Here is a 24,867-nt window from a genome sequence, read left to right as displayed (position 1 = left end):
ACAAGAGAAAGTCTGAAAATGAGCTCTTCCAGAGAGACAAATGGCTGAAAGAGGCTCACACATTGACTCAATGGAGGTTTCCAGTCAGCATATATGCTGGTTCTATTTCCCCGGTGATATTTCCATGCACAGAAATGCAGAAACAGACACACACAGACAAACAGACACATAGTCACACAGAGACATATACACTCACACAGACAGACACAGATATGCACACATACACACACACACACACACACACGCTCGCATGATTCTTAGCAAAGGTCTAAACTAATTCTTAATTTGTTATATGTTTTTTAGATAAAACTATAAAATAGCCATTGTAAAACATCTAGTTATCCCCACTTCAGTAAAATTCATTATCATACAAACATATGCGTATATATAGCTATCTCCTGTCATATATGTATGTGTATGATTTCATATATCTTCACTCATGTGAGTATATTTTTCTATAAATACATACATAATCACATATATACTCAAGTATAAATTAATATAATAGCTATGCATTGCTATAACAGAAAGTATTCACTCTAAGAAAGGCATCCTTTGGTGATTTGTGTTCTCTCAGTGACCGCCAGGCTACAGTGTCACTGGGAAATGTCACTGGGATCAGACTCTATAATAGACTAACATGACATATACAGAATGTCTACAAATAAAGAACACTAAATTTAAAACTTAGAAATCATTATTATACTTCTACATTGTAAGATACTTTCTTCATAGCAACCTATAGTAAATATACTCATAAAGCAGTATTATTGGTAATTGCATGTGATTTTTACATTGCTATCCTCTGCTCTGGCTGAGTTTTTATCAGCTTGACACAAACCTAGACATATACTGGAAGGGGGGCTCTCAATTGAAAAAGTGTCTCTATAAAATTGGGCTGTAGGCAAGTCTGTCCTGATTGTTTTGGTTAGTGGCTGATGCCAGAGAGCCCATCCTGTGTGGAAAGCAGGTGGTCCTGGGCTGTATAAGAAGCAGGTAAAGGAACAAGCCAGTAAGCAGCAGCCTTAGCAATTTGGGGAATGGATATTTAAAGTACTCACTGAATTCTCACTAAAATGAGATTGCATCTTACTCCAGTCAGAATGGCTACCATCCAGGAGACAGATGATAATTGCTTGTGAGGATATGGGGGAGGAAGTGCCCTGCTGGAGAAAGTGTGAACTATCATGGAGATAAGTGTGTATGTTTCTCAAAATTAAAAACAGAGCCACCATCATATGACCCAGCTACAACATTCTTGAACATATACCCAAAGGCCACAATATCCTCCAGAGAGATATTTACAAATTGATGTTTATTGCGGCACTGTTCACCATAACAAAGATATAGAAGCAGCTGAGAGGTCCCTCAACAGACAAATGGATAATATGGTGCATACACACAATGGAGATTTACACAGCCCCCCCAAAAAATGAAATTTGCAGGAAAATGGGTGAACCTGGAAATTACTACATTAAATGAGCACACACAGACTAAGAAGCATAAATAGTGACATGCTCTTTGTGATAAGAGGTCCTAGCTTTAAATTTTTATGTGTGTGTAGACATGGGTATTGGTATAGATTATGAAAGGGGAAGAAGAGAGGGGAATAATAGAATACACTTGACACAGACATGGAAAGGGAGATGCTTGTGCCAGACATGTATAGATGTGAATGGGATAAGGGAGAGGGGTGGGGCAGATTTTGTTTTTGTTTTAATTTTTCATCAACTTCCATACCAGCATTTTATACAATCAATTTACAGTTGCCAAAATTTGATGCAACTTAAGCATAAAATTTTGGGGACTATTCTCTCTAATTCTTGTAATTAAATGTTCCTGCTAGGTTAAAGGGGGAGCATGGCATGGTGGCTCATTCCTAAAATTAAACACTATAGTGGGATGGGCAAAAAAAAAAAAAACAAACAAACAAAAAAAAGCAGGCAAAGTGTTTCACTGCATTGCCCCTGAATTTTGGACTTATGAGTTTGTCTTTCCGTTTCTATTATTATTATTATTATTATTATTATTATTATTATTATTATTATTATCATCATTATTATTATTATTATTTTGGGTTTTGGGGACAGGGTTTCTCTGAAGTTTTGGAGCCTGTCCTGGAACTAGCTCCTGTAGACCAGTCTGGTCTCGAACTTTCAGAGATCCGCCTACCTTTGCCTCCAGAGTGCTGGGATTAAAGGTGTATACCACCACCGCCTGGCTCCATTTCAATTTTTAAAGAATTCAGATAAAGCAAGATGAGATATAGTGATTCGAAAGCAAACAAGAAACCAATATTCAAAGAATGACATCAAGTTTCATAATTCACAGTAAGCCAAGTCTCCCATCCTATTTCCAATTAATGGGTCAGAGTTCAGGGAATTGGGCTGTAAGTTGAGAATGTAATTGCTTGTTGAAAGGCAGCCTCAGAATGGCTCTTACAGCACATTCCTGTCTGGAGAATTTCTGTCTCTGCCCTTCTGTCCAGCCTGAGTAGAAGTGTGATTACTTACTAGAAGGTATTTTAGAGTGCAATTGCTACAGCAGAAAACAATAAAGAAAAAAACCTAAGTCTTCAGTAATCCTTCTAACTGTATTTTGATATAAGCACCCAACTGATTTCAGCATAGACATAGAGAGACATACATTGGCTCATTTCTGTGTAGTCCCCCTTCAAGACTAGCTAAACTGTTACAGAGTCTTGTTGGTGAACCAAAGCATGTAGCTAGGAATTCTGCATATTCTCCACAAGCATAAGTTTTCATGGGGAACCTTGCTAGCTATTGCCCCTTCCCTGAAACAGAGTTACTGAGTGGGACACAGGTAATAGGAGAGCTAGTTCTGCCTCATCTGCCAGTGAAGCTTCTATTTAAACATCTGCTTACAAATGCCCTTCACAAGCAGGGATCAAGGGGTGAGACTGAGCAGGAGAACAGCCACTGGGTAATCAGGTTATACTTATGTCATGGCATCGCTTAAGTAGAGAAGGCCATCTCTCAGTGGGATAACCTCTACTAATGTGGGTTAAAAGGATTTTTTTCTTTTGGGTGTAGTCATGAGAGATACATATTTGCTTGTTATGTAAAAAACTAAATCTAAAATATTTTCAAAGGGGCTATTTTAAAAATAGTAATAAATATTACAAAGAAACTAGTCATTTTGGATAGCTAAACACACACACACACACACACACACACACACACACACACAATTGTCCCAATAGTGATTAGCTGCAAGGTATTATAGTACCTATGAATTAAAACTAAAAAAAATCACACATATAGTAATCCTGTTGTCCTGGATAGTTTTATGTCAATTTGACATATGTTCTAGCCATCTGAAAGAAGGAAACCTTAATTGAGAAAATGCCTCCATAAGATCCAGCTGTAGGACATTTTCCCAGTGATTGATGGTAGAGGGCCCAGCCAACTGTGGGTGGTGCCATCCAGGGCTCATGGTCCTGTGGGTAGGCAGTGGTAGTAATGGGGTGTGTGTGTGTGTGTGTGTGTGTGTGTGTGTGTGTGTGTGTGTGTGTGTGTGTGTGTGTTTAAGCTAGTTGGCAAGGTATGAAATGCATTACACCCTCAAGAACAACACCAGCCCTTCCTTTAACAATGGAAGCATGAAAAGCTGGAAATTTACCTTGCTCTTTAGGCAGGGAATTATTTTTAACTAAAGGAAAACTACAGAGCAAATCTCTGGGTTGTAGCAGTACTTGGCTTAGTTTTAATAAGAAGTTTGGCAACAAAAATATCTTATTTCTCTGCTAAAAAGAGCCAAATCCATAAACTGGAAACTTGGCCAGAAGCTCTGGCTAGCTACTTTGCCAGATTGTAAATGGCTGCAAAGGTTCAGGGTTATTACATTCATACTCCCCTTTGCTCTGTGTGGAAGGTGCTTTCCTTTTGTATGTGATATTTTTCCTGTTTTCAAGTTCTTTTCACTATGTATCCTTATTTCTCATAAAAGCAAACTTTGAGAGTCAAACTGATGAATCAGATAAGTAGCTAGAGAACTCCACAGACTTAAGAAATATAAACAGTTGATCAATTATCTTAACTCATTTAAGATATTAGTAAACAACTCAATCTCCTAGGTTTTTGTAGTGTTAATCTTTTGATACTTTATTCAGTCAGAACATCTGATTTAATCTTGAGTGGGGGGGTGTACTGAAAAAATGGTAGCTTCGATGTTTTCCAAAACCCAAATTACAATCATGCTTGGTTTTTCACATCAAGCTTCCATGGCTTAATCAAAAAGAAAGTTATGCAGCTGAGATGTAGTTCAGTTGGCAGAGAACTCATCTGGCACCCACAGAGCCCTGGGTTCAGTTTGCAGCACAGCATAAACTCTTTGTCACACCTCTTGCCTTAATGCTGTGGAGTGGCCTTGGATGAAGTAGGCTCTGAAGTCCGTACTCAGATGCAAACTGCTTTGTAAGACCAGAGAATGATCTATGATAGCCATGCTTCTGCTTTTGAATGTTTGAGTCTATTACATCTATAAACAAGCAAAAGTGAAAGAATAAATAGGGAGTAGCAGAAGAGCATTAAATAGACAGCACAGCATCAAACCAAGTACTCAGAACTCCAGCAGAGGTGTCTGCAGCTGGCTGAGAGTAAACTAAAGGCTATATCCTCGCATCAGGGCTTAGGACTATATTACAGACAAACAGCTTGGGAAACAGCCCACTGGAGTTTTGATCGAGAGTCCCAAGGTGGAGCAGAGGGTTCCCCTCAGGTGAGGCTTCCAAGCGAAAGAGCAAAGAGTAGCAGGTAGAGATGACATGATTAAACTGGGGACCATACTCCTCGAGCAGAAAAGACTGGGGGAAACATTGAAGGAGTCGCCCTGGAGTTCCAAGTTCAGAGCTCTCAACTTCTTTGCTGGGCAGGCATTTTCATACCATGGGATAAACACCAGCAACCTCTGTTAGAAATGGTTCACCTTCCAGCTGTTCTCAAACCGATAACGGTTTTACTCTTTAAGCTGTTTTATTGTTTTCTTTTCCCCATTACAGAGCCATGGGGCCCTGAAAGCACCTTTGAAGGATATGTGACATGAACATGCTTGGGTTTGAAGTGGGGACAACTCCTCTCATAGCCAGCTTTCTTTGAGCTAAAACAGCACAGGGAAATGGATCAGCATAATGTATGTTACGATGTAAATTCAAAGCTAGTCTGGGATACGTGAGAACCTCTGTTTAAAAGCTGTGTGTTTGTTTCATTAAGAATCCCAGCTATATCCCCTTTAGGAATAATATAGAAATTTGATTGACCCATCCTGGTTTGTCTTATTGAGCTGTTTTCCGGTCTTTGTGAACTTAGTTTGCACTTATGACCCAGGAATGGAATGAGAAAGTAGAAGAGGCAGCCACAGAGGAGTGTTGTTCATAGATCAACTGCAAAGGTGTGTCAGATGTCTTTCCATAGTTTCGGGGAAGGGGATGGGAGCAGAAAATGAGAAAAGTTAGGAAAGGAAGGCATTGTTTAAGCAAAGAAACAGCCCTGTCTTCACCCTTCTGAGTATTCACTATCCATATTCAACTCTCCCACTCCCAGACTTACTGAGTGACATGAATACAACCTCTCCTGTCCAAGACCCGGTCTCAAAGTGGAATCCTCTTCTGTGTGTTTATTTCCAAGTCTAGTCTTGGGAAACCCTTTTGTCCTTTCCATAAGCATCTATTCAGATTCTTTGTTCATCTTGTGACCTAAATTAAGAATACCTCATCTTCCTCCCACGCTCTCAGTTGGTATCTGTAGAAAAGAAGAAGGGAAACAAATCAAACCTTCTCACTAAATAAAAAGGAATATTGGGAATAATCACTCTTGCTGGTTTACAGCAAATATGTAATTCTGGGAAACAAATATATCCATGCCTTCTCCATCATATATCTGAAGAGGTTTCTTAGTCAATTAATTCAGCAGCGTTAGTATTTCGTCCTGGGTGAAGTCATTCCATCCATTTGCCTCTGGGTCTTGGGATATACCATACATCCATTTAGTCTCTCTGCTCCATTGGACAGGACTGTATTACATCGAGTGACAGCAAAAGAAAGGGGTTGTCCCAGGAAGTACAGGTGTGTGGTCTTCCTGCTGCTGTTGAGTTCAGTAACTCAAGATCACTTTAAGTGTCGCCAAAGCCAGACAAACCAGGGGCATATTTGACAGTTCTATTTCCTGGAAATTTTACCAGGCTTCCAGGAAATGGGCTCCAAAACGATTTTATGAGTAAGTAACTACATAAGCTTAAAAATTGTACCTCTTAGCTATTGAATCCACTGTCTCAATTCCTCTCCCTCTAGCAAATGCTCAGCAACCTCAGGGGAAAGAGGAGAATGTATCACCTTTAATCTAATCTTTGCAACTAACCACTCCATCACTGCCAGTGGGAGACGTGGGGAACAGGGAAGGGAAGATGCTAAAAGCATCCTGGGGCAGTACTTGATCTCTTAAGTTGTACTTAGAAGCATCTGTTCTTACACACACACACACACACACACACACACAAGGATAACCGAGCAACTGGCTTTCTTCAGTCTTACACTGTCCCTTCCATATTGCAGTGTTTTCTGCCAGTTTATAGGAGATAGGGGAGGCATGCAGACAGACAGACAGACAACCTGTGTTAGTCTAGCCCTTGTACGTCTCTACCTATATAGTTTGTCTGGCTTTAATGTGAGTGTCAATCTACTATAACAGATATTTGAAAGTAAAATGAGCTGGGCAATGGTAGTGCGTGTCTTTAATCTCAGCATTGGGGAAGGGGTACAGAGGCAGGTGGATTTCTGTGAGTTTTGAGACTAGCCAGGTCTAGTAAGCAAGTTCCAGGATAGGCTCCAAAGCTAAACAGAGAAACCATGTGTTGCAGAATATTATTTTAAGGTGTGCTACATTTATTTATGCTGTAGAAAAATTGTTTAATGATGTAAAGATGTGTTGCTTTTGTTTATGTTGCATTTGCTTAATTCTGTGAAACTGTGTCTAGAATACCTGATGGTCTAATATAGAGCTGAACAACAAATAGTAAGGCAGGAGAAAGGGCAGACAGGGCTGGCAGGCAGAGAGAATAAATAGGGAAAATCTTGGAAGAGGGAAAGGAGAAAAATAGAACATGGAGAGGAGACATCACCCAGCTACACAACCAGCAAAAGAATAAAGGTGAAAGTGAATCATACAGAAATAAGACAAGGACAAAAGCTCAGAGGGAAATGGTAGGTGGGTTAATTTAAGAAAAACTGGCAAGAAACAAGCCAAGCTGAGGCCGGGCACCCATAAGTAAGAATACAACTCCCTGTGTGGTTTATTTGGGAGCTGGGTGGCACACCCCTCAAAAGAGAACGGAGTAAGAATAAAGACTAAACAAACAACAACCCTGTCTCAGAAAAAAAAAAAGTGAAAGGATTTTAAAATGTATATAAATTTTAAATTATCCGAATATGTCTCAGTTGGTAGGCTGTGTACTTCATTGATACACCAAGCACAGCTGACCCAGCTGTTATACTCCTGTGCTTCCAAATGCCCTGGCTTCCTGTCTTTGTATGATTAAATCCTTCAAAGCCTGTCCTTTTATCACCTCCACAAAGTTAACTACACATTTTAGGTTTTATTACCTATAACCATTTCATGGAATGGACATGAGTCATGAACATGATACAAAGCTAAGTGTTTTTCTGGTGTTAATTCTTCCACAGATTTGTGCATGTGGTATTTATATAAGTACATAATATAAGTACATAATAATATCATTGATAGTGAAAGTGTAAAGCCCAATGTAAAAAGCCATGACTTCAGAATAGCTATTTTCACTGCATGTTTTCTCTCATGTGTCATTCCTAGGTTCTGTATAGGTACATGGTTAGATGTGTATTTGACATGAAGGAAGAAGTGAAACTATTTAGGGGAACAAGTCAGGGAACAGGGGACAATGGGGAAGGTAGCAGGAGGCAATGAGCAGGCAATGTGCTCAACATACATTATATATACTTGCATGAAAATGGCTTTATTTTGCCCAGCATACTAACATAATAAATAACAAACAGAGACTAGTCATAAAACATTAAAAAGTATTTGGGATAAAAAAAAAAAAAAAAAAAAAACCCTGAAGGATAAGCCCAGAAAGCTTGTGTGAAAAAAAAAAGACTTATAAAAAATGAAATAGATCTCAGAAAATAAAATGTGTAATACCAACTAATAAGAAAAATAAGAAATGTGGGACACACACATGCTTGCTGTGAAAATGTCTGCGATGCAGGATGTGTAAAACGGGATTCTGAGAGGAACCATATATGAGCTCTCTGGGAGCATTGTAGCTTCTTTGTAGACCTACAATATGTCTCATACATGAACACAATAGAAAAACAGAACCATTGAGAAGTGCAGAGACCCTGGCTGCCCTCTGTAGAATCACCAGTGTAGTTGTAAGTGGCTCTCTGATACCTTTTTTTAGTCAGCATCCATTAATATCACAACATTGGCTTCTGTATTAAAGAAGAGAGGGTTTGTTTGGGTGGACTATTTAATCTCACCAAACCTCAGCTGTATCTGTCACATTAATAGATACAAAATTGCTGACTGGTAAGGGTCTGGATGAGTGGATAGATGAATATGGGTTGAGGGCATTTTGAACTTGATGCCATAACAAAGCAAAATCTCCAAGGCAAAGAATAAAGAGCCTTTCCAGTGAAGATGTGGGCAGTCAGTGGCTATGCTTCCAACTTGGAATACCAACACTATCCTCCCAAAAGAAACTAGCTAGAAACTGAAAGTCTAATGAAGGCAGTGTCTCTTCTTAATCTTGCTACATTAATATGTATGAACACTCATACATAATTATAATGCATATGTGCACATGCATTAGCTGTTTAGAAATATACATTGTAATGTATTGATATCTATACATAATTGATACTTATATTAAAATACTTCTGTATTTTATTCATATCCATAATGGTTGAAAATTCTTGCTATACTTATCAGCAAGAGCTAAAACCTCAGAAGAGATTAGACTGGATAGTTAGACTTGTGAAGGAATGGAGTACGAAAACATTTAGGAGTCTTTGTTATCTACAGGTTCCTGTTTACTGTGCATGCTGTTTGCAGGTGAAAAAATCTCAATTTCCTGAATCTAACGTGCAACCTGGTGCTGTGTTTTATCGGAAAGTGACAAAGGGGGGCATGCTTTCGCAATGGCATCAGTGGGAAATTTACAACATCATAACTAGCATTTTCCCTACATTTGGGTCATTTTCTGTGATTCATGCACACAGACACATTGGTCTCCATGTTTTCTTTTTACTATGTAAGCATTTGCCTATGGATAGCAAATGCAATAACACCTTGGAAAATTTTAATATGGATTTTGAAGAAATAAGCAGATATTGCCATCCTGGTACCAGACAGGAGGCAACTATGCTGTCACTCACTGTCCCAGCCCTCTCCTCCTTGGCTGACACAGAGCTTTGTGACCTGCCACCAGCACAGCAAAGTGGATTCATTTTCCCTTCCCACTAACTGTACCGAACTTTACTAATAAAATTTCTCTCAAATATTTATTTTTATGTACACATTTCTAAGAATGACAAATTTATGTTTACTTAAGATATTTTAAAGGGATTTCACCTTGGTAAAACTTTATAGACATGGTGAATATTTATTGAAAACTATTGCTGGAGATTTCCAAATACATATTTTTGAACAAACAGGTTCTAAACTACAAATAAACTATGGAGCATATTTAATAATAACCTATATGAATCAAACTCTGTCTAGTACTATGATAATAGTTACAAAATATTTTCTCAGTATTTCTGTAAATACCTCCTAACATGGGTTCTATCACCCTCAGTTTGTAGATAAAATATTCACAGAACTTGAGTCAGAAAGTAGTTAGTTCTCAAACCTGTTAAAAACAATAAACCGTTTTCATATGCAGTTATCTGTTGTGTGCCTAAAGTAACACATAGCTTAATCTATATATTGATAGATATGTATAAAAATAAGTAAAATGTTACAGTTTTAATATAAGAACAAATATATTTTAGAAAGTGGGGTCTCCTGTCACCGCTAAGTCTTCCCAGCCTGTTAGCAGACTTAACAGGAATGTGGTAATTCAAATGCAAACAGACACAAATTCTTTGATTCAAATATTTGACAGACTATTTGTTTGGGGGTTTTATTGGCCTCCTTCCTTCCTTTTCTTTTTTCTTTTTTCTTTATGTGTATGAGTTTGCCTGCATGTGGACATGTGAATGGCCCACAGAGGCCAGAAAAGGGCATCATAACCCCCAGGACTAGACAACTATGAATTGCCATGTGGGAGCTGGAATTGAACCTGGTTCTCTACAAGAACTGCAAGCTAATTGCCAATGAATCAGTTTGAATCATTACAATTCATGCATACTCTCCTGCCCATGACAGGCTTCTTAATCTCTGGCCTAGAAAACCAAACTCTAATCATGCCGCTAAGTTTATAAGAATCCCACTGTCCCAGTTACTACTGTAGTATTCTTGCGTGAAACCTACATGGAGTCAAAATTGTGAGCTACAGTTTGCACACAGGCATGTCATACCACAAATGTTGCTCGTATTTGACCTGTCTAGCTTTGTCTCAAAGTCTGATTGTCAGGAATTGTTAAGTAAATGTTTTCCCTTGAGCCCATTTTGTAGTCTAGATGCCTTCCTAAGTTAAGTGGATGTTTAATGCATTGAATAAAATATGGAAACAGAAAAGTAGATCAATTATATTGACACATAGTTTTTGGTATGGTATAAAGTGGAGTAATAATTTGTTTCCTTACACTTTGAATGTTACATATAAAATTGTCACTTTATTAGTGACCAAATACTGCTATGATTTGTTGCCTATATGTACAATCGGGAGGAAATAAATTGAAATAGTTTCATTTTGTTTTTGAAATGCAAGTTCAGGGATGACCAGGACTTACTGTAAACCTCAGTTTAGAGATCCCTGTACTAGAGGTGATGGACACTTGGAGTTGAGAAGCACAGGTTCCTGCTACCTGATTTATCAGCTTTAGGGCAAGTGATGCAGAGCAGGTGACTAGCCAGAAAACAGAGAAGCATGGGCGAGTCCACAAAATACAGTCAGAGAAGACCCACTCACTAACACAGCTTTGGGTAATGTTGGGTAGTTTTGTCAACAAAAGGAGATGGAGAAAATATGGAAATCAGTGACAGACTATAACCTACATACAGGCTGTTCTCAAATCAGAGGGATTTCCTTCTGATCAAATTTGATTTCACAGTATCTTCTGTATTCTGTGTGCTATGTATGTTGTGTATACTGTGTATATACTAGATAAACTGGGTGCTATGGTTTGGTTATGAGGTATGTCACAGAAGGCTTATGCTGAATGGTGACATGGTCCTCAGTTGAATTATGGGAACACTAATGTCATCAAACTATTAGACAGCTGGTATCTGTTTTTAATAGAACACAAGGCTTGGCTGGAAGACTACCCAACAAAGTCAAATCTTCAAAAGCTAGATCTTGCTCCTCCCCTTCCTCTTCCTCTTCCTCTCTATATTCTTTCTGCCTCTGCCTTCCTAGCTACTCTTAACTAAGTACCTCTGTTCCACATCCTCCACAGAATGCTGCTCAGCTTCTCCTCAAACCCAAAGCAATGGGGCTCACCATGGACTGGCATCCAGGAAGCCAGCAGTAAAAGTTTATCATTCCTCCTTGTAATTTATCTTAGGCATTTTGTCACAGAGAACAGAAACCTTACACACTGAAATGATCAGTCTGTCAAATACTTGCCTATAAGTGTGCCATTGTTTCATACACTGTTCAAAGCAATGAAATTAGCTTATTGCTCAGTTTATTGTTCAGTTTATTGGTTCTAGGGCATGGATATGTTGTCCAAGAAAATGTTGCGAATTCAAAACGTGGAAATACCTAAACCAAGATCTTTACTGCATGTCTGACTCTGCTGTCTCAGCTATAGCCAATAATATACTGGAATAGGATAAAAATTTGCCTTTTTGTTGTTTGGAAAATCATACTTTTCTCCTATCTACCTGCATTGGGTACCTGCAATATCCAGGGCTGGAAGGTGTCATTGGGAATCCTCATTTATATTTCAATTAATATCTCTATAAATTGGTCAGGCTTACAATCAACTTCTAACACTGTGTGCCCTTTATAGCAGCAGCCAGAAGTCACTGACCTGTGCGCATTTGTTTTCAGTGAATGTCATAACTCGACAGATCGAATCAAGGTCCGAGTATGGGATGAAGATGATGACATTAAATCTAGAGTGAAGCAGCATTTCAAGAAGGAGTCGGATGATTTTCTTGGCCAGACAATTGTGGAAGTCAGGACTCTAAGTGGCGAGATGGATGTCTGGTACAACTTAGGTGATTATTTTTATACTATTTGAAAATGAGTTAAAATTCAAGAGTCTCTATGACATGGATCATATTCATTGATAGTTAAAAACTGAATGCCTTTGTAGATCATTCTGTTGACCTCTTAGTTGAGTTAGTTTCACTAGCAATACAGGGTAATTATTGACTAAAATTTTGCATTACTAAAAGGCATTGTTAAAACTGAGATTCCAATAACTGAATGTCTTTCAGAGAAAAGTTTATACCTCTCTTGATTTTAGATTCTATACAGCTTCAAAGACATTTGTCTAATGGTTGTGGAATCTGTGACTGCTCTTTGATTTATTCTTCTCACTAATGGAAATTTAGTTGGAAGGCTGGAGAAATGGATCATCAGTTAGCAGCATTTTCTTCTCTTCCAGAGGATACAGGTTTAGTTCGTCACAACTACCTTTAACTCTAACTTGGGGGGATGCAATGCCTTCTTCTGACCTCCATAGACAACTACAAATACGTAATATGCATTTACACAGATACATAACATCTTCTGACCTCCATAGACAACTACAAATTGATGACATGCATTCATACAGACAGATACACACATCTGACCTCCATAAAAACTACAAACACATAACATGCATTCACGCAGACACATACAAGAACATACATTAAGAATAAATTAACTAATTAGAAAGAAGGGTGTTTTTATGTAGTTGGGATTTCTTTCAAATGGTGATATAAATGTAAACTTTCATAATCAAAGACAAGAAGAATTGATGTGGATTTAACATAGGCTCCAACCATGAAAACGTCAATAATAAGCTTGGCTGTCATGACATTTAAATAAACTTTTAGTATGGAAACAGGTAAGACCATTTTGAATTTGGCTTTTTCTTGAATATAAAATAACTATGGCTCTTTACTGATGACTTACTAACAGTATGAATTTAAAGTTATCTTAGTTTCCATAAAAGATGTGATCCAAAGATTACTTGATGACAGCCTAGGAAATGGTAAATTAAATTTTTCAGAACTGGCTGGTCATAAATCTAACAGAAACTGACACAGCCCTGGGGCTGCAAAAAAAATTACGCTTAGATTCACAATCTACTTTGCCAACTTATAGAATGTTGGATTTAAAGCAGAAACAAAACCTACAAACTTTTAGTAATACACTGACTGTCAAAATAAAGAAAGTCTCATTGAGTTAACAAAGCTCTAAATTATGTAACAACTTAAAGAAACAGGAAATTTAACTTAATCTAAACACAAATGATTCAGCTATACTGGGAACTCATTACCAAAAATAGTTGAAGAATCTTAATAAAGAACATTAGTACTTCTCATTATTGGAATCTAAGCTTGAAACTAAGTTAAAACTCCCACATCTTTTTTAAATTATTAAGTAACTTTACATATGAAACCAAGATGTTAAAGGAAGAAAATTTCAGTTCCTGTACAATACTCAAAATTATATTTTAATTAGAGCCTACTTTTGCATGTTTTTTTTTCCTATGATAAATTACCATCTTCTTGAACTAAAGCATAGAGTTATATTTCAGGACAGAAATTCTTGTATTTTGCTGTTGGATGGTCCATACCTGGTTATACCCCGTTTGCTAGGGAGCCTAGCTGTTCTATTTGGTTAGATGTCTGTCCATCTTTGATGTGAAGCTGCCCTTTAAACTATGAAAGAAACACCATGCTGTGTTGCTGTGTAGAAAGCAACACCTTCAGCTGCCCAGGGGGTACTTTTGTCCTCTCTCCCCTGTCCTTGTCCTTCTATGAAGGAAAGGGGAGAGAGACAGTCAGGAAAGGAGGTTGGAGAAGAGATAGAGATGAAATTGGTTCTCATTTCTTAGCTTTGTAAAATTCCTCAGTGTGCCCAATCCTCAAAAATAATCCACTCTGTCCATCCTGTAAACTCTGTCCTTTCTCTCCACCCTACCACACAAAGCAGTGCTTGCCCCCAAAGCCCTATGTGCTCAAGCAGAGTCAATGGCTCCTGGTTTGAGGGACAGCATTAGTTCTAAGCTTCCTAAGCTCTGGAAAGGGGTTGCTCGCCAGGAAATCCCAGGCTTTGTATTTCACTTACTGCTAGCTGAAAACTCCATATATGTTGAGGGTAAAGGGATTCCTGGACAGGTCTACTGGGCCAAGATTGTAATTCTATTTCCTCGGAAGGCAGAGGCAGGAGGATCATTAGACCAGGGCTTGCCTGGCCAATTTCACAAGGACCTGTCTCAAATTAAAAAGGGAGGAACTGGCTGGAGATACAGCTTAGTGGTACAGCTTTTCCCTTGCAATTATGAGACTCTGAGTTCAATCCCTGGTACTAAACAAAACAACAGAGTAGGTGTGGTGTCCTAGAAAAAGCCCCTGATGGTTCTTTACTGCCAAAGAAGGAATTTTCACAACTCATTCCTGCTAGACAGCAAGGATGAGGCACCCCACGCAGAGAAAGCAAGCTTCATAATTTTATGTGGCTTAAAACACAGATATGTTTTGGGAAGGGGCCAATTAAAGTCCTCAGCACTAGCCTCTTACTGCTTTATGTAGCTCCTACTTTTTCTTATAGTGACCTTCCCTCCATGCACTTCCTCGATGAAGTGGGTGTCAATCTCATGTTTCCAAGCCATTTTCATACTCTTTGAACGTTGTAACTGTAAGTTGTTCTCAGAGCTCTGATAGATGTATGCTGTCCCTCCCAACTCAAATCCACTTCCTGAATAAATTGGTTATATTTTTGATTCCATTCAAATAATTAATACCAAATTTACAAATAAACACAGGCTGTCAAAAGACTATAGGAAAACTGCTTTCATCTTGTCATTAGCCAGAATTTGGTTCATCTTTTGAAATGTAGCACGAACAAGAGGATGCTGAAGGGGTGTTTTCAAATGAGACAGTTTCCTTGTGAGATTTTATGCTCTGATTATCTTGCTTGTAATTGCCGCATGATGAATTTAACTTTAATGTATAAGGGAAGGGGGCCCTTTAATCTTCTGTAGGAACTCTCTATAGGCAGTTTAACAATTACAGCAGCACAACAGGTAAGAATTGTCTGCGGGGGTCATGGATACTTAGTCACTTATGATATAGAAAAATGAGGTGTTCCTGGGTGAGCTTCTCGTGTGTGTGTGTGTGTGTGTGTGTGTGTGTGTGTGTGTGCGTGCGTGTGCGTGTGTAATGTATGTGTGTGCATGCATGTGTATGCATATGTGTGTGTACTTTATGTAAATGTGTGTATACATACATGTGTGTATATATGGCTAATTTAGATTTCATTAATTAAACCTCCCTTTAAAGATCCATTATTTTTATTTTATGTATGAGTGTTTCATTATATATATATCTTGTACATTCCTGGTACCCATGGAGGCAAGAAGAGGGCATTGAATCTCCTGAAACCAGAGTTAAAATGGTTGTGAGCTATTGCCATGTGGGCACTGGGATTAAGCCCAGATTCTTTGCAAGAACATCAAGTGCTCTTAACCATTGAACCATCTCTCCAGCCCATAAATTTGTTTTTAAACAGTTTTACACATGTCTGTAAAACACATGGACCACTTTCACCCACCAGATTAACACCCCTATCAACATGCATTCCACACACAAATCTCTTTCATGTTTATGTCTATTTGTTTTGTTTTGTGATCCACTGAGATTAATAGGACTAGGGTTCATGTGTTTGGCTCTGTCCTTTGCAGTGTGAGGAGTGGCTCTTTGGTGAATATAAAACTAAAGAGAGTGGTCCCCCCTCTCTCTCTCTGAGTCTCACAATAGTCAATAGTGCAGAGATAAAAAGGTAGGGCCCCATGAGAGCCTCCCCCTTGCTTGACTGATTGCTGATATGGCCACTCTTGGGTAAGCCCAGTGCAGGTATCTATGGTCCTGGTGAGTTAGTACACTGGGGGACTTGAATAAGAATTATGTTCTTGTTGAAATAACTGACCAAGAACATGTTTGCTTTTCCTCAGAGAAACGGACAGATAAGTCAGCTGTGTCTGGGGCCATCCGACTGAAAATCAACGTGGAAATAAAGGGAGAGGAGAAGGTGGCACCATACCATATTCAATACACTTGTTTACATGAGGTAACTAGCAAAACAAATTTCATTAAAAGTAGAAATTGGGGGTGGGGCATGCTTGCTATGAATCACAAAACCCTAAGTTTTGAAAGGTCAAGGAATTGGGTTTGTGGAGTTCTATCTGGAGTTCAGACTGCCTGTGCTAGCTGTGCTGGGCTGTGCTGGCTGAGCCTGTGGTAGCCTGGTAATTGGGGCTTTGCTCTGACTGAGCCTGTGGTAGCCAAGATTTGCTGAGCCTGTAGTAGCAGGTGATGGGTTGAGGTATAAAAACCCACTAAAAAGCTGGCTCCTTAGGGGAATTTCAGAATGAGCACTCAAGGCAGGTGCTATAGAGCTGACTTGCCAGTTCCTGTCGGTCCTTGATGTACACACACTGACCAGTTGCCCCGGGCTACCACAAGCTCTGGAGAGGTAAAAAAAAAAAAAATGTCACTGAGGACCTTCTTGGGTGAAAAACGATACTTTTTCCAGATAGCCAAAAGGAAGAGACAAGGCTAAGGACTGTTCCTTGCCCCATGCTCTGGGAGAGAAAGAACCCTTTCCCTAGAGGGAAAAGGCATCAGCAAGATGGCTATCCTGGTTCCACTCCTGTCACTATGATAAAATGCCTGACAGAAAGCAATTTAGGAAAGAAAAGGTTTATTTGGGCTCACAGTTCCATGTTGTAATCCATCACTGCTGGGAACTCAAGGAGGCAGGACGTGAAGCCGTGGCTCACATCCCCAGTCAGAAGCAGAGCGAGAACTCACACCTGCTTCTCTCACCGCCCTGTCTCATCTGCTTCAGTCCAGAGCCAAGCCTGGAAAGCAGTGTGGCTGACATTCATATTGGGCTTTCCCTCCTCAAGTCAGCCAGTTTAGACAATCCCCCACAGACATGCCCAGATGCCAACATGACCTGGACAGCCTCTCACTGACACTCTCTTCCTGGGCACTTCTATATTGTGTCAAAGTGACACTACTAAACTAACCACCAGTAGGCCATTGCTGTTGTTTATGAAATATATACCTCTAAACACTTGACATGGTAAAGATTTGCATACCATTTTACCAAACAAAGAATACGGGTTTAAGTTGTTCACAAAGTAGGCAGATATAGATTAATTTTTATGGCCGATGCATTGGCAGGATCGTATCAATAAGCAGCTTTCTGTTTTCTTACTAACAAAAAGCAACACAGACTTGGCCGGGATCTCTGGCCTTGGACACCCAGCAGAGAAGATGTGTACTTTAGGCTGTACTTCCTAAATACTTTCCTTGTAGTTCAGGAAAATGAAGGCTGGAGAGATAGCTCCCTGACCTCCAAATATGGGGATCCATACAGTGTAAAGAGAAAGCCAACTCTCACTAGCTATCTGCTGACTTCCATGTTTGTTCTGTGCACACTGCCACACTATCAAAGGTAAATCTAAAAAGAGATAGAAAGCTCTATAACCAAGAAAAAGGTTCTTCTAGGTTACAACATCTATACTTCCTGGACACAGAAGGGAATTTGGTGGGGTGGTTTATTTAATTACAAAACTTCCAAACATTTATTTTTCATCTCAACACTTTTTCCTGGCTATTGCCATTCTGTTTCTGAAGCCTAAAAATACTGTTATGTGATGGTTTTCTGTAGGATCATGGCTAACATCCCATTATCCAACCAGGACACTGTAATTTACTCAGAGTCCACAATGTAAAAATGTATTATCTTACATAGAAACATAAACTTGCTTGCTTCCTTCTTGAAATGGCTGGGTATGTACAAACAAATGATTTATTGATTCGGCAAAATCTCAGGCAGAAGCAAAGGCAGTTTTCCTATAATAAATCCAGTTGAATGTAATCTAAAATAATCCCATTGCATTCAGAGGCTGGTGACATAGACATGATAACAATACAGGGATATTCTACAGAAAAGCATAGTTAAATGTTCCTAGCCTATCCTGAGGAATCCCTGAACAACTATACACTGCTTGGTTTCAGAACCTGTTCCATTATTTGACTGAAGTGAAGTCTAATGGCCGTGTGAAAATACCAGAGGTCAAAGGCGATGAGGCCTGGAAGGTTTTCTTTGATGATGCTTCTCAAGAAATAGTGGATGAATTTGCCATGCGTTATGGGGTTGAATCCATTTATCAAGCTATGACGTAAGTACTGTGGATGCTAGAGTAGTCACAAATCTTGGTTGGAATTCAGTGGAAAGAAAAGGGAGACTTCATCTTGATTCTCTGCTATTTATACTTGGTGTGTGTGTGTGTGTGTGTGTGTGTGTGTGCACGTGCGCGCACGCGCGCGCGCATGTACTCATAATGGCATGCCTGTAGAGGTCAAAGGACAAATTGCAGGACTCCATTCTCTCCTTGTACTGTGTTGGTTTCTGGGACTGAAACTCAGGATGTCAAGTTTGTTGGGAAACAATCTTACCTGATGGCCATTGTACCAGCCCTCATCTCAACAACTCTATCCCAAATGCAATAGATTAAAAAGAGAATTTCCTTACATTGTGTATATACTGCCAAATACAGCAGTAAAATAGTATCAGAACATTCAATCAACATCACCATAATCCAGCCTTTGTTCTCTTTTGGAAATGGTAATCCTTCACTAGATCATTAGCAAGGGGGATTTAGAAATGCTCATTTGAGACCCACTGGTAAAATATGATAATCTGAGAGAAGGGCCCTAATAAAAAGCATCTTAGGGGAGAAGGGGTTTAGTTTAGCTCACACATTCAGATTACAGACCTACACGTAAGTCAAGGCAGCAAAAGCCTGAGATAACTGACCACACCCAGAGTTAAGAGCAGAGAGAAAATGATTGCACACGTACTCGTTTGTGCTCAGCTCCATCTTTCTAGTCTCACACAATTCAGGAGCCCCTGCCTAAGGCATGATGATCCCACTCACAGTAGACTGAATCTTCTCACATTAGTTATATTAATTAAGACAGTTTTCCACAGACCAACCCAATGTCTACAAACCTTTACTGGGTCTCTTTTTTCTGGTGATTCTAGGCTGCTTTAAGTTAACAAAACTAACCACCATATGTAATTAACAGCAAAAAAAAAAAAAAAAAAAAAAAAAAAAAAAAAATCAATGCTCTTCTACAGACTATACAATTCCAGAACCAGCCATGGTTCTGGAACAGAGTGATTGAAAGTACTGAATTTAAAATACTAAAGCAATGTTTAAATTACTGAAATGGTGCAGCTAATAGCTAAAGAGTTTTCTGCACAAGCATAGATGGCTGATTTCAAATCCCCAGCACCCACATTAAAGAGCTAGGCATAGTGTCATGTTCCTGTAGCCCTAGTACAGGGAAAGTGGAGACAAGAGGATCCTGGGACTCAGTGGCCATCCAGTAGAGTCAGCTTGAGAGTTCTGGCTTACTAAGAGACTGTCTCAAAGAAAAACATAGAGAGGGATTGAAGAACACACTAGATGTTGAACTCTGGCCTCTATGTGAGTGGGCACTGACACCTACATACATTTGCATGAACACACATATTGGTAGGTGGTGTCTTTCCAATTTATATAATGGCCTGGGGCTGAATAATGCTGATCACACTTTTAGACATACAAGGGATCTTAAGGTCACAAAATAGAGGCTTCCTCCACAATCTAGAAACTCGGTTTTCATCTCTCTGACTGATGGCCACCCACTTCTCCTGCCCACATCTTGCTACAGGGACTCGCTGTCAGGGCAATCTAATTTACACTCCGGAAGCTGTAAGGGAGTCAGTGGCTTTGACATCTGTTTTATTGAATGGCGAGTGCTGTGTAACTTCTCAGAACACATAATATAAAATTGAGTACAATTGAAATGCAACTACAATTAACAATGGAAATGAACTGTCCAACGTGGAATCACTGGCAAGCAAAGGAAATCATTCAGTGGAGTTAGAGCAAAAGAGCTTTGGGTGCTGACATCAGAGTCCTTTTCCTATGTTCTATACTGTGAGAAAAATGCCTACAATCCTGGTAAATAGCATGTAGCTGAGAGAGGACATCACTTCTGTCTCTTAAGTATGTTTCCTCACATTTGAAACTCAACAATAAGAAGTTAACAAAGTCTGGATTCTTATCAGATAAGTGGCATGCATGTCATGGGAGTGTTTTCCTATTCACATTCCACTTTAACAAGGCCCTGTTTATACCACATACATTCTGAAGCAAGGATTGGCAACTGTTGTATTCTGTAATGCCCAGATAGTAAATGCTGTGTGGGATCAGCTGTGTTCCTGCAGCACTCAATCCTGGGCCCTGTGTTAAATAATTGGAGATTTAGCAAACATATAGGTGTGGCTATGTTCAGCTCAAACTTCTCCACTTCTGCCCACATCTCGAATCAGGGACTCTGTCAGGGACATCTATGTTACACTCCAGCAGTTGTAAGGAAGTTACTGACTTTGACATCTGTTTTGTCCCATGCCAAGGAATTTAAGGATTTGGGGGAGGGGCAGTTTGTTTGTTTGTAATTTCTGTGTATATGTTTGTGTCTCGGGGAGTTTATATGCACCATGTGGGTGCAGGAGCTCACAGAAACCAGAAGAGGGTGTCAAATCCCCTAGAACTAGAATTACAGATAGATGTGAGTTATCATGTGAGTGCTGGGAACAGAACCCAGGTCCTGGGCAAGAGCAGTGAATGCTCTTAACCACAGAGCATCTCTCCAGCTCCTACTGAGACTTTTTCTGTTCAGAATTGACTGGAGAGCTACAGCCTATGGCTACTGTGTAGAGGTCAGAGGGCAATTTGAGGAGTCAATTCTCTCTTCCTACCATTTGGGTCTTGAGGATCAAACATGGGTTATTGAGTTTGTTGGCAAGTATCTTTACCAACTGAGCCATTATTTTCCAGCACATCTCCTTGCTTTTCATCATTAACATTGTCCAGGACAAATTTTGCTTTGGCAATACAAAACTTGCCATTACCTTACAAAAAGGAAAAAAATCTATTGACTGACAATCTAATAATTCTTAAATTACAGTCTCTTTGCTTACTGAAATTATGGATCAGTGATTGGTGCTAGGAATGAATTGCTTTTATAGACTGATATAGGTCTCTAATTGTGTGTAAATATGTCAGCAGTTTAAAACAGTGAGCATCTTGGAGGTGAATTCTATATGAAGTGGAACAGATGGAAATCTTGATTAGTAATTACTTTTACTTCACTATGTTGAAAGTTCTGGGTTCAGGCTAGAAACTAAATACAGGCTTGCAGTAGAAGGAACAAGAAGCAAAGTTTTCTATCAACTTTTTTTTCCTTTTTAAGTTTCTCCTGTACTATCTCTGGGTGTCAGATGTTTTCAATTGTCAAAAGCAAATAATGGAGAAAAGATTAATTTAATTAAATTGATGTATGTGACTCCTTTACTGTGTAAGTTGTATTGAAATATTTTGGTGCATATCACACTGATTCCTTATAATAATTTGAAAACAGACTTTCAGATACTGACACTTTGTTGTCAGGGCTTGAAAATATTTTTCAAAGAGAATTTAGTCACGCTTCCAAAATGCTATTTCTGCATCTGAAATATAAGTTAATTCCCAATAGATTGTTGGCAATATAAAATAATTGGAAAGGGGCAGTTTATGGATGAAAATCTCATATTTCTATGTGTGAAATAATCATTATTTCTCTGTTGTTTTAAAACTTTTGCTTTAAGGCACAAAAATAAATGCATAAATAATGTATCAGGAGGGGAATAGATTGATTGTTCTCTATATCCACAAGAACAGTATTGCTGGAGAGGTAAGTTATTAGTCCTTTCATGTCCCCAAACTTATTTATAAGGACTTCCAATATCACACCTTGTCTTCCTACCACATAGAAGGCAAAAGGTTTTCCTAAATAGGCATTCCCAAGGCTGAAACTGACTCATTATCACTCTAACTTTGGAAAGCTGCTTGTTAAAAACTCAGTTGATCTTTTGATGATAAGTTCCCTTCCACACTGGTTACTATACAAATGTTTTTACAAAGTTAATGCTTTGTCAGGTAAGGTAGAGGACAAAACCCTCACACAAACAAGAAAAATTAATTCTGATCTGCCACATCAGGAGTTTCCAAGGCACCTTGGATGTTATCTGTGTTTCTTGTGGGCCAGGGCTTCAGAAAGAAACCCCAGACAACTGCTTTTTAATTTTTAAGGCACCATACACAGGAGTAGGTTTCATTATGCTGATTTCTTACATATTCATCATCATATTTTGTTTTTATTTACTCCTCTTCCCCATGACACCTACCAGGATTTCTGGTTCCTTTTTCTTCCCCCTCTTCTACTTTCATGGTGCTTGTATTCCATGGCCCTCTCTTCCTCCCTCTCCTCTTCTTTAAAATCTATTCCTTCCCTCTGATTGTCCACATTCTACTTTCATGATCTATACACACACACACACACACACACACACACACACACACACACACACGTATTCACACATATATGAATGTCAATCAATTGTCTACTTGTGAGAGAAAATGTGGTATTTGTTTTTCTAAGTCCGGCTTATTTCACTTAACAAAATGAGCTCCAGTTCCATCCACTTTCCTGCAGATGTCATGATTTCATTTTATACAGCTAATAAAATTCTATTGTATATAAAATAACATTAGAATATAACCCAACAAATCATAATGACCAAGCAAGAAAACAAAACACACAGAACTATTAGTTTCAAGTTTAAGAATTCTGTCTTCTTAATGGTTAAAATTTGCAAAATTAGGATCTGGATAGATGGCTCAAAATGTTAAGAGCACTGGCTGCTCTTCCAGAGGATCTGAGTCCAGTTCACAGCACCTACATGATGTCTCACAACTGTCTATAACTCTGGTTTCAAGGAACCTACCATCTCTTTTGGCCTCCATGCACATGGTGAACACACATACATGCAGGCAAAATGCACATACATGTAAAATAAATCTTTTGTTTTTGTTTTTTGTTTTGTTTTGTCTTTGGAAAGTTTAAAAATCACAAAGTTGGGACACTGCTTTAAGGAAGAAACATCTGTGTAGTGTGCACACTTATAAGTTTGGAAAAGGACAAAATGGCTTGATTCTTCTGAATTCTCCTAGCAGTTTCTTTTCATACTTAAAAAGACTGCATGCTTAGCTAAATCCCTCTACTACTTCATTTTCTTTCACCTAATGGAGACTGATTGGTTTCTCGTAGGAGCATTCCTGCTTCTTTTCAGGACAGTCTTGGAGATGGATAATTGAGGGTAGGCGTGTATTAGTCAGAGTCTGAGTGTGTCATTAGATTTCTCTCCCTTGAGTAGTTCTCAGAATGTAGAGGAAGTAGACTCTATTCTGCTGACAAATAACCTGAGCGAGAAGATTCAGCTTCCCAGACCTCTACACTACACCCTGCTGACTGTAAACACACACTTACTTCACCACAGGCTACTTCCTATCAGGGGCAGTTTGTCAGTTTATTTGTTAAATAAAACTCTGACAATGCCCTTGGCTTTGGAGCTTTCATGGAAATGGAGATTGTAGCTCTCCTATCAGAACAAGTGAACAGTCAAGTACATGAAGACTCTGTGCCCATGTGGCTAGTGCAATGGTCAATCCACAGCAGAGGGGGCTTTCTAGCTTACAGCAATAAGAACAGTGGTGTGTTCCCTCTGTCCAAGGAGCACACCACTCTATGTCTATTGCTTCTCAAGGCCGGGCATGCTATTTCCATCACAGTAGTGTGCCTTGATAGTTCTCATTTGTGCAAGCATATAATCTTTTCTTATAATGTTCTAACACTTCCAAGAACATAAATTGAATTCTATTCTATGTATCGAGACGGTTGGTGTTTGTACTGTGTTAGTCTATGTATGTTCATGTGTGTATAAATACATGTGGAGATCAGTGGTACATACTAGGTGTCTTCCTCTGTTACTCCCCACCATATATTTTGAGATGAAAGTTTCTCATTGAAACTGGAGCTCACATATTGGCTATGCTGGCTGGCCAATGAGCTCTAGCGAGCTGCCTGCTCCACCTCTCCAGCCCCATAATTACAGATGTGTGCTTTCCCACCTGGCATTGTGTGAGTTCTGGAACTATGAACTAAGAGCCTCACAAGTGCATGTCAGGCCCTTCACCACATGAGCTACTTCCCCAGCCTCTCTGAAAGTGATTTCTATCAAGTTAACACCTTTAACTCTTTTATTAGTTTTTATTTCATTGTAAAACTGAAGTTGGGATTAAAATGTGGGATTCTGCTGAACTAGGATCAGCCTCTGTGAGGCCAGATGAGAAACAGTACTGGGTCATGGCTTTTTGCTGTGGCCCTAATGACTTGTGCCTTGGTGCTGCTGTCATAAACTCATCTCTAAAGCAGAACTGTTGGGTTACAGTTCACCTTAAACCTGGTCTGTTTCTGCTGCTAAAGCCACACACATGCCTTCTAAGGAAAATGTTGAGCCACTAACTTCTCTGTTTAT

General features: G+C 39.1%; 1 protein-coding gene across 1 annotated transcript in view; it reads left to right on the top strand.

The window, feature by feature from the left end:
- The window catches only part of Unc13c (unc-13 homolog C), a 400,087-nt gene that overhangs the window by 190,349 nt on the left and 184,871 nt on the right, over positions 1 to 24,867 (top strand). The window contains exons 9-11 of the mRNA XM_051197944.1: positions 12,214 to 12,383; positions 16,337 to 16,452; positions 18,414 to 18,577. Coding sequence (XP_051053901.1) covers positions 12,214 to 12,383; positions 16,337 to 16,452; positions 18,414 to 18,577 — 450 coding nt within the window. The remainder of the gene's footprint in view (positions 1 to 12,213; positions 12,384 to 16,336; positions 16,453 to 18,413; positions 18,578 to 24,867) is intronic.

Source organism: Phodopus roborovskii, unplaced genomic scaffold (genome assembly GCF_943737965.1).
Source record: "Phodopus roborovskii unplaced genomic scaffold, PHOROB, whole genome shotgun sequence".
Classification (NCBI taxonomy): domain Eukaryota; kingdom Metazoa; phylum Chordata; class Mammalia; order Rodentia; family Cricetidae; genus Phodopus; species Phodopus roborovskii.
Note: the sequence above shows the minus strand (reverse complement) of the source record. Positions and strands in the feature narration are given on the sequence as shown.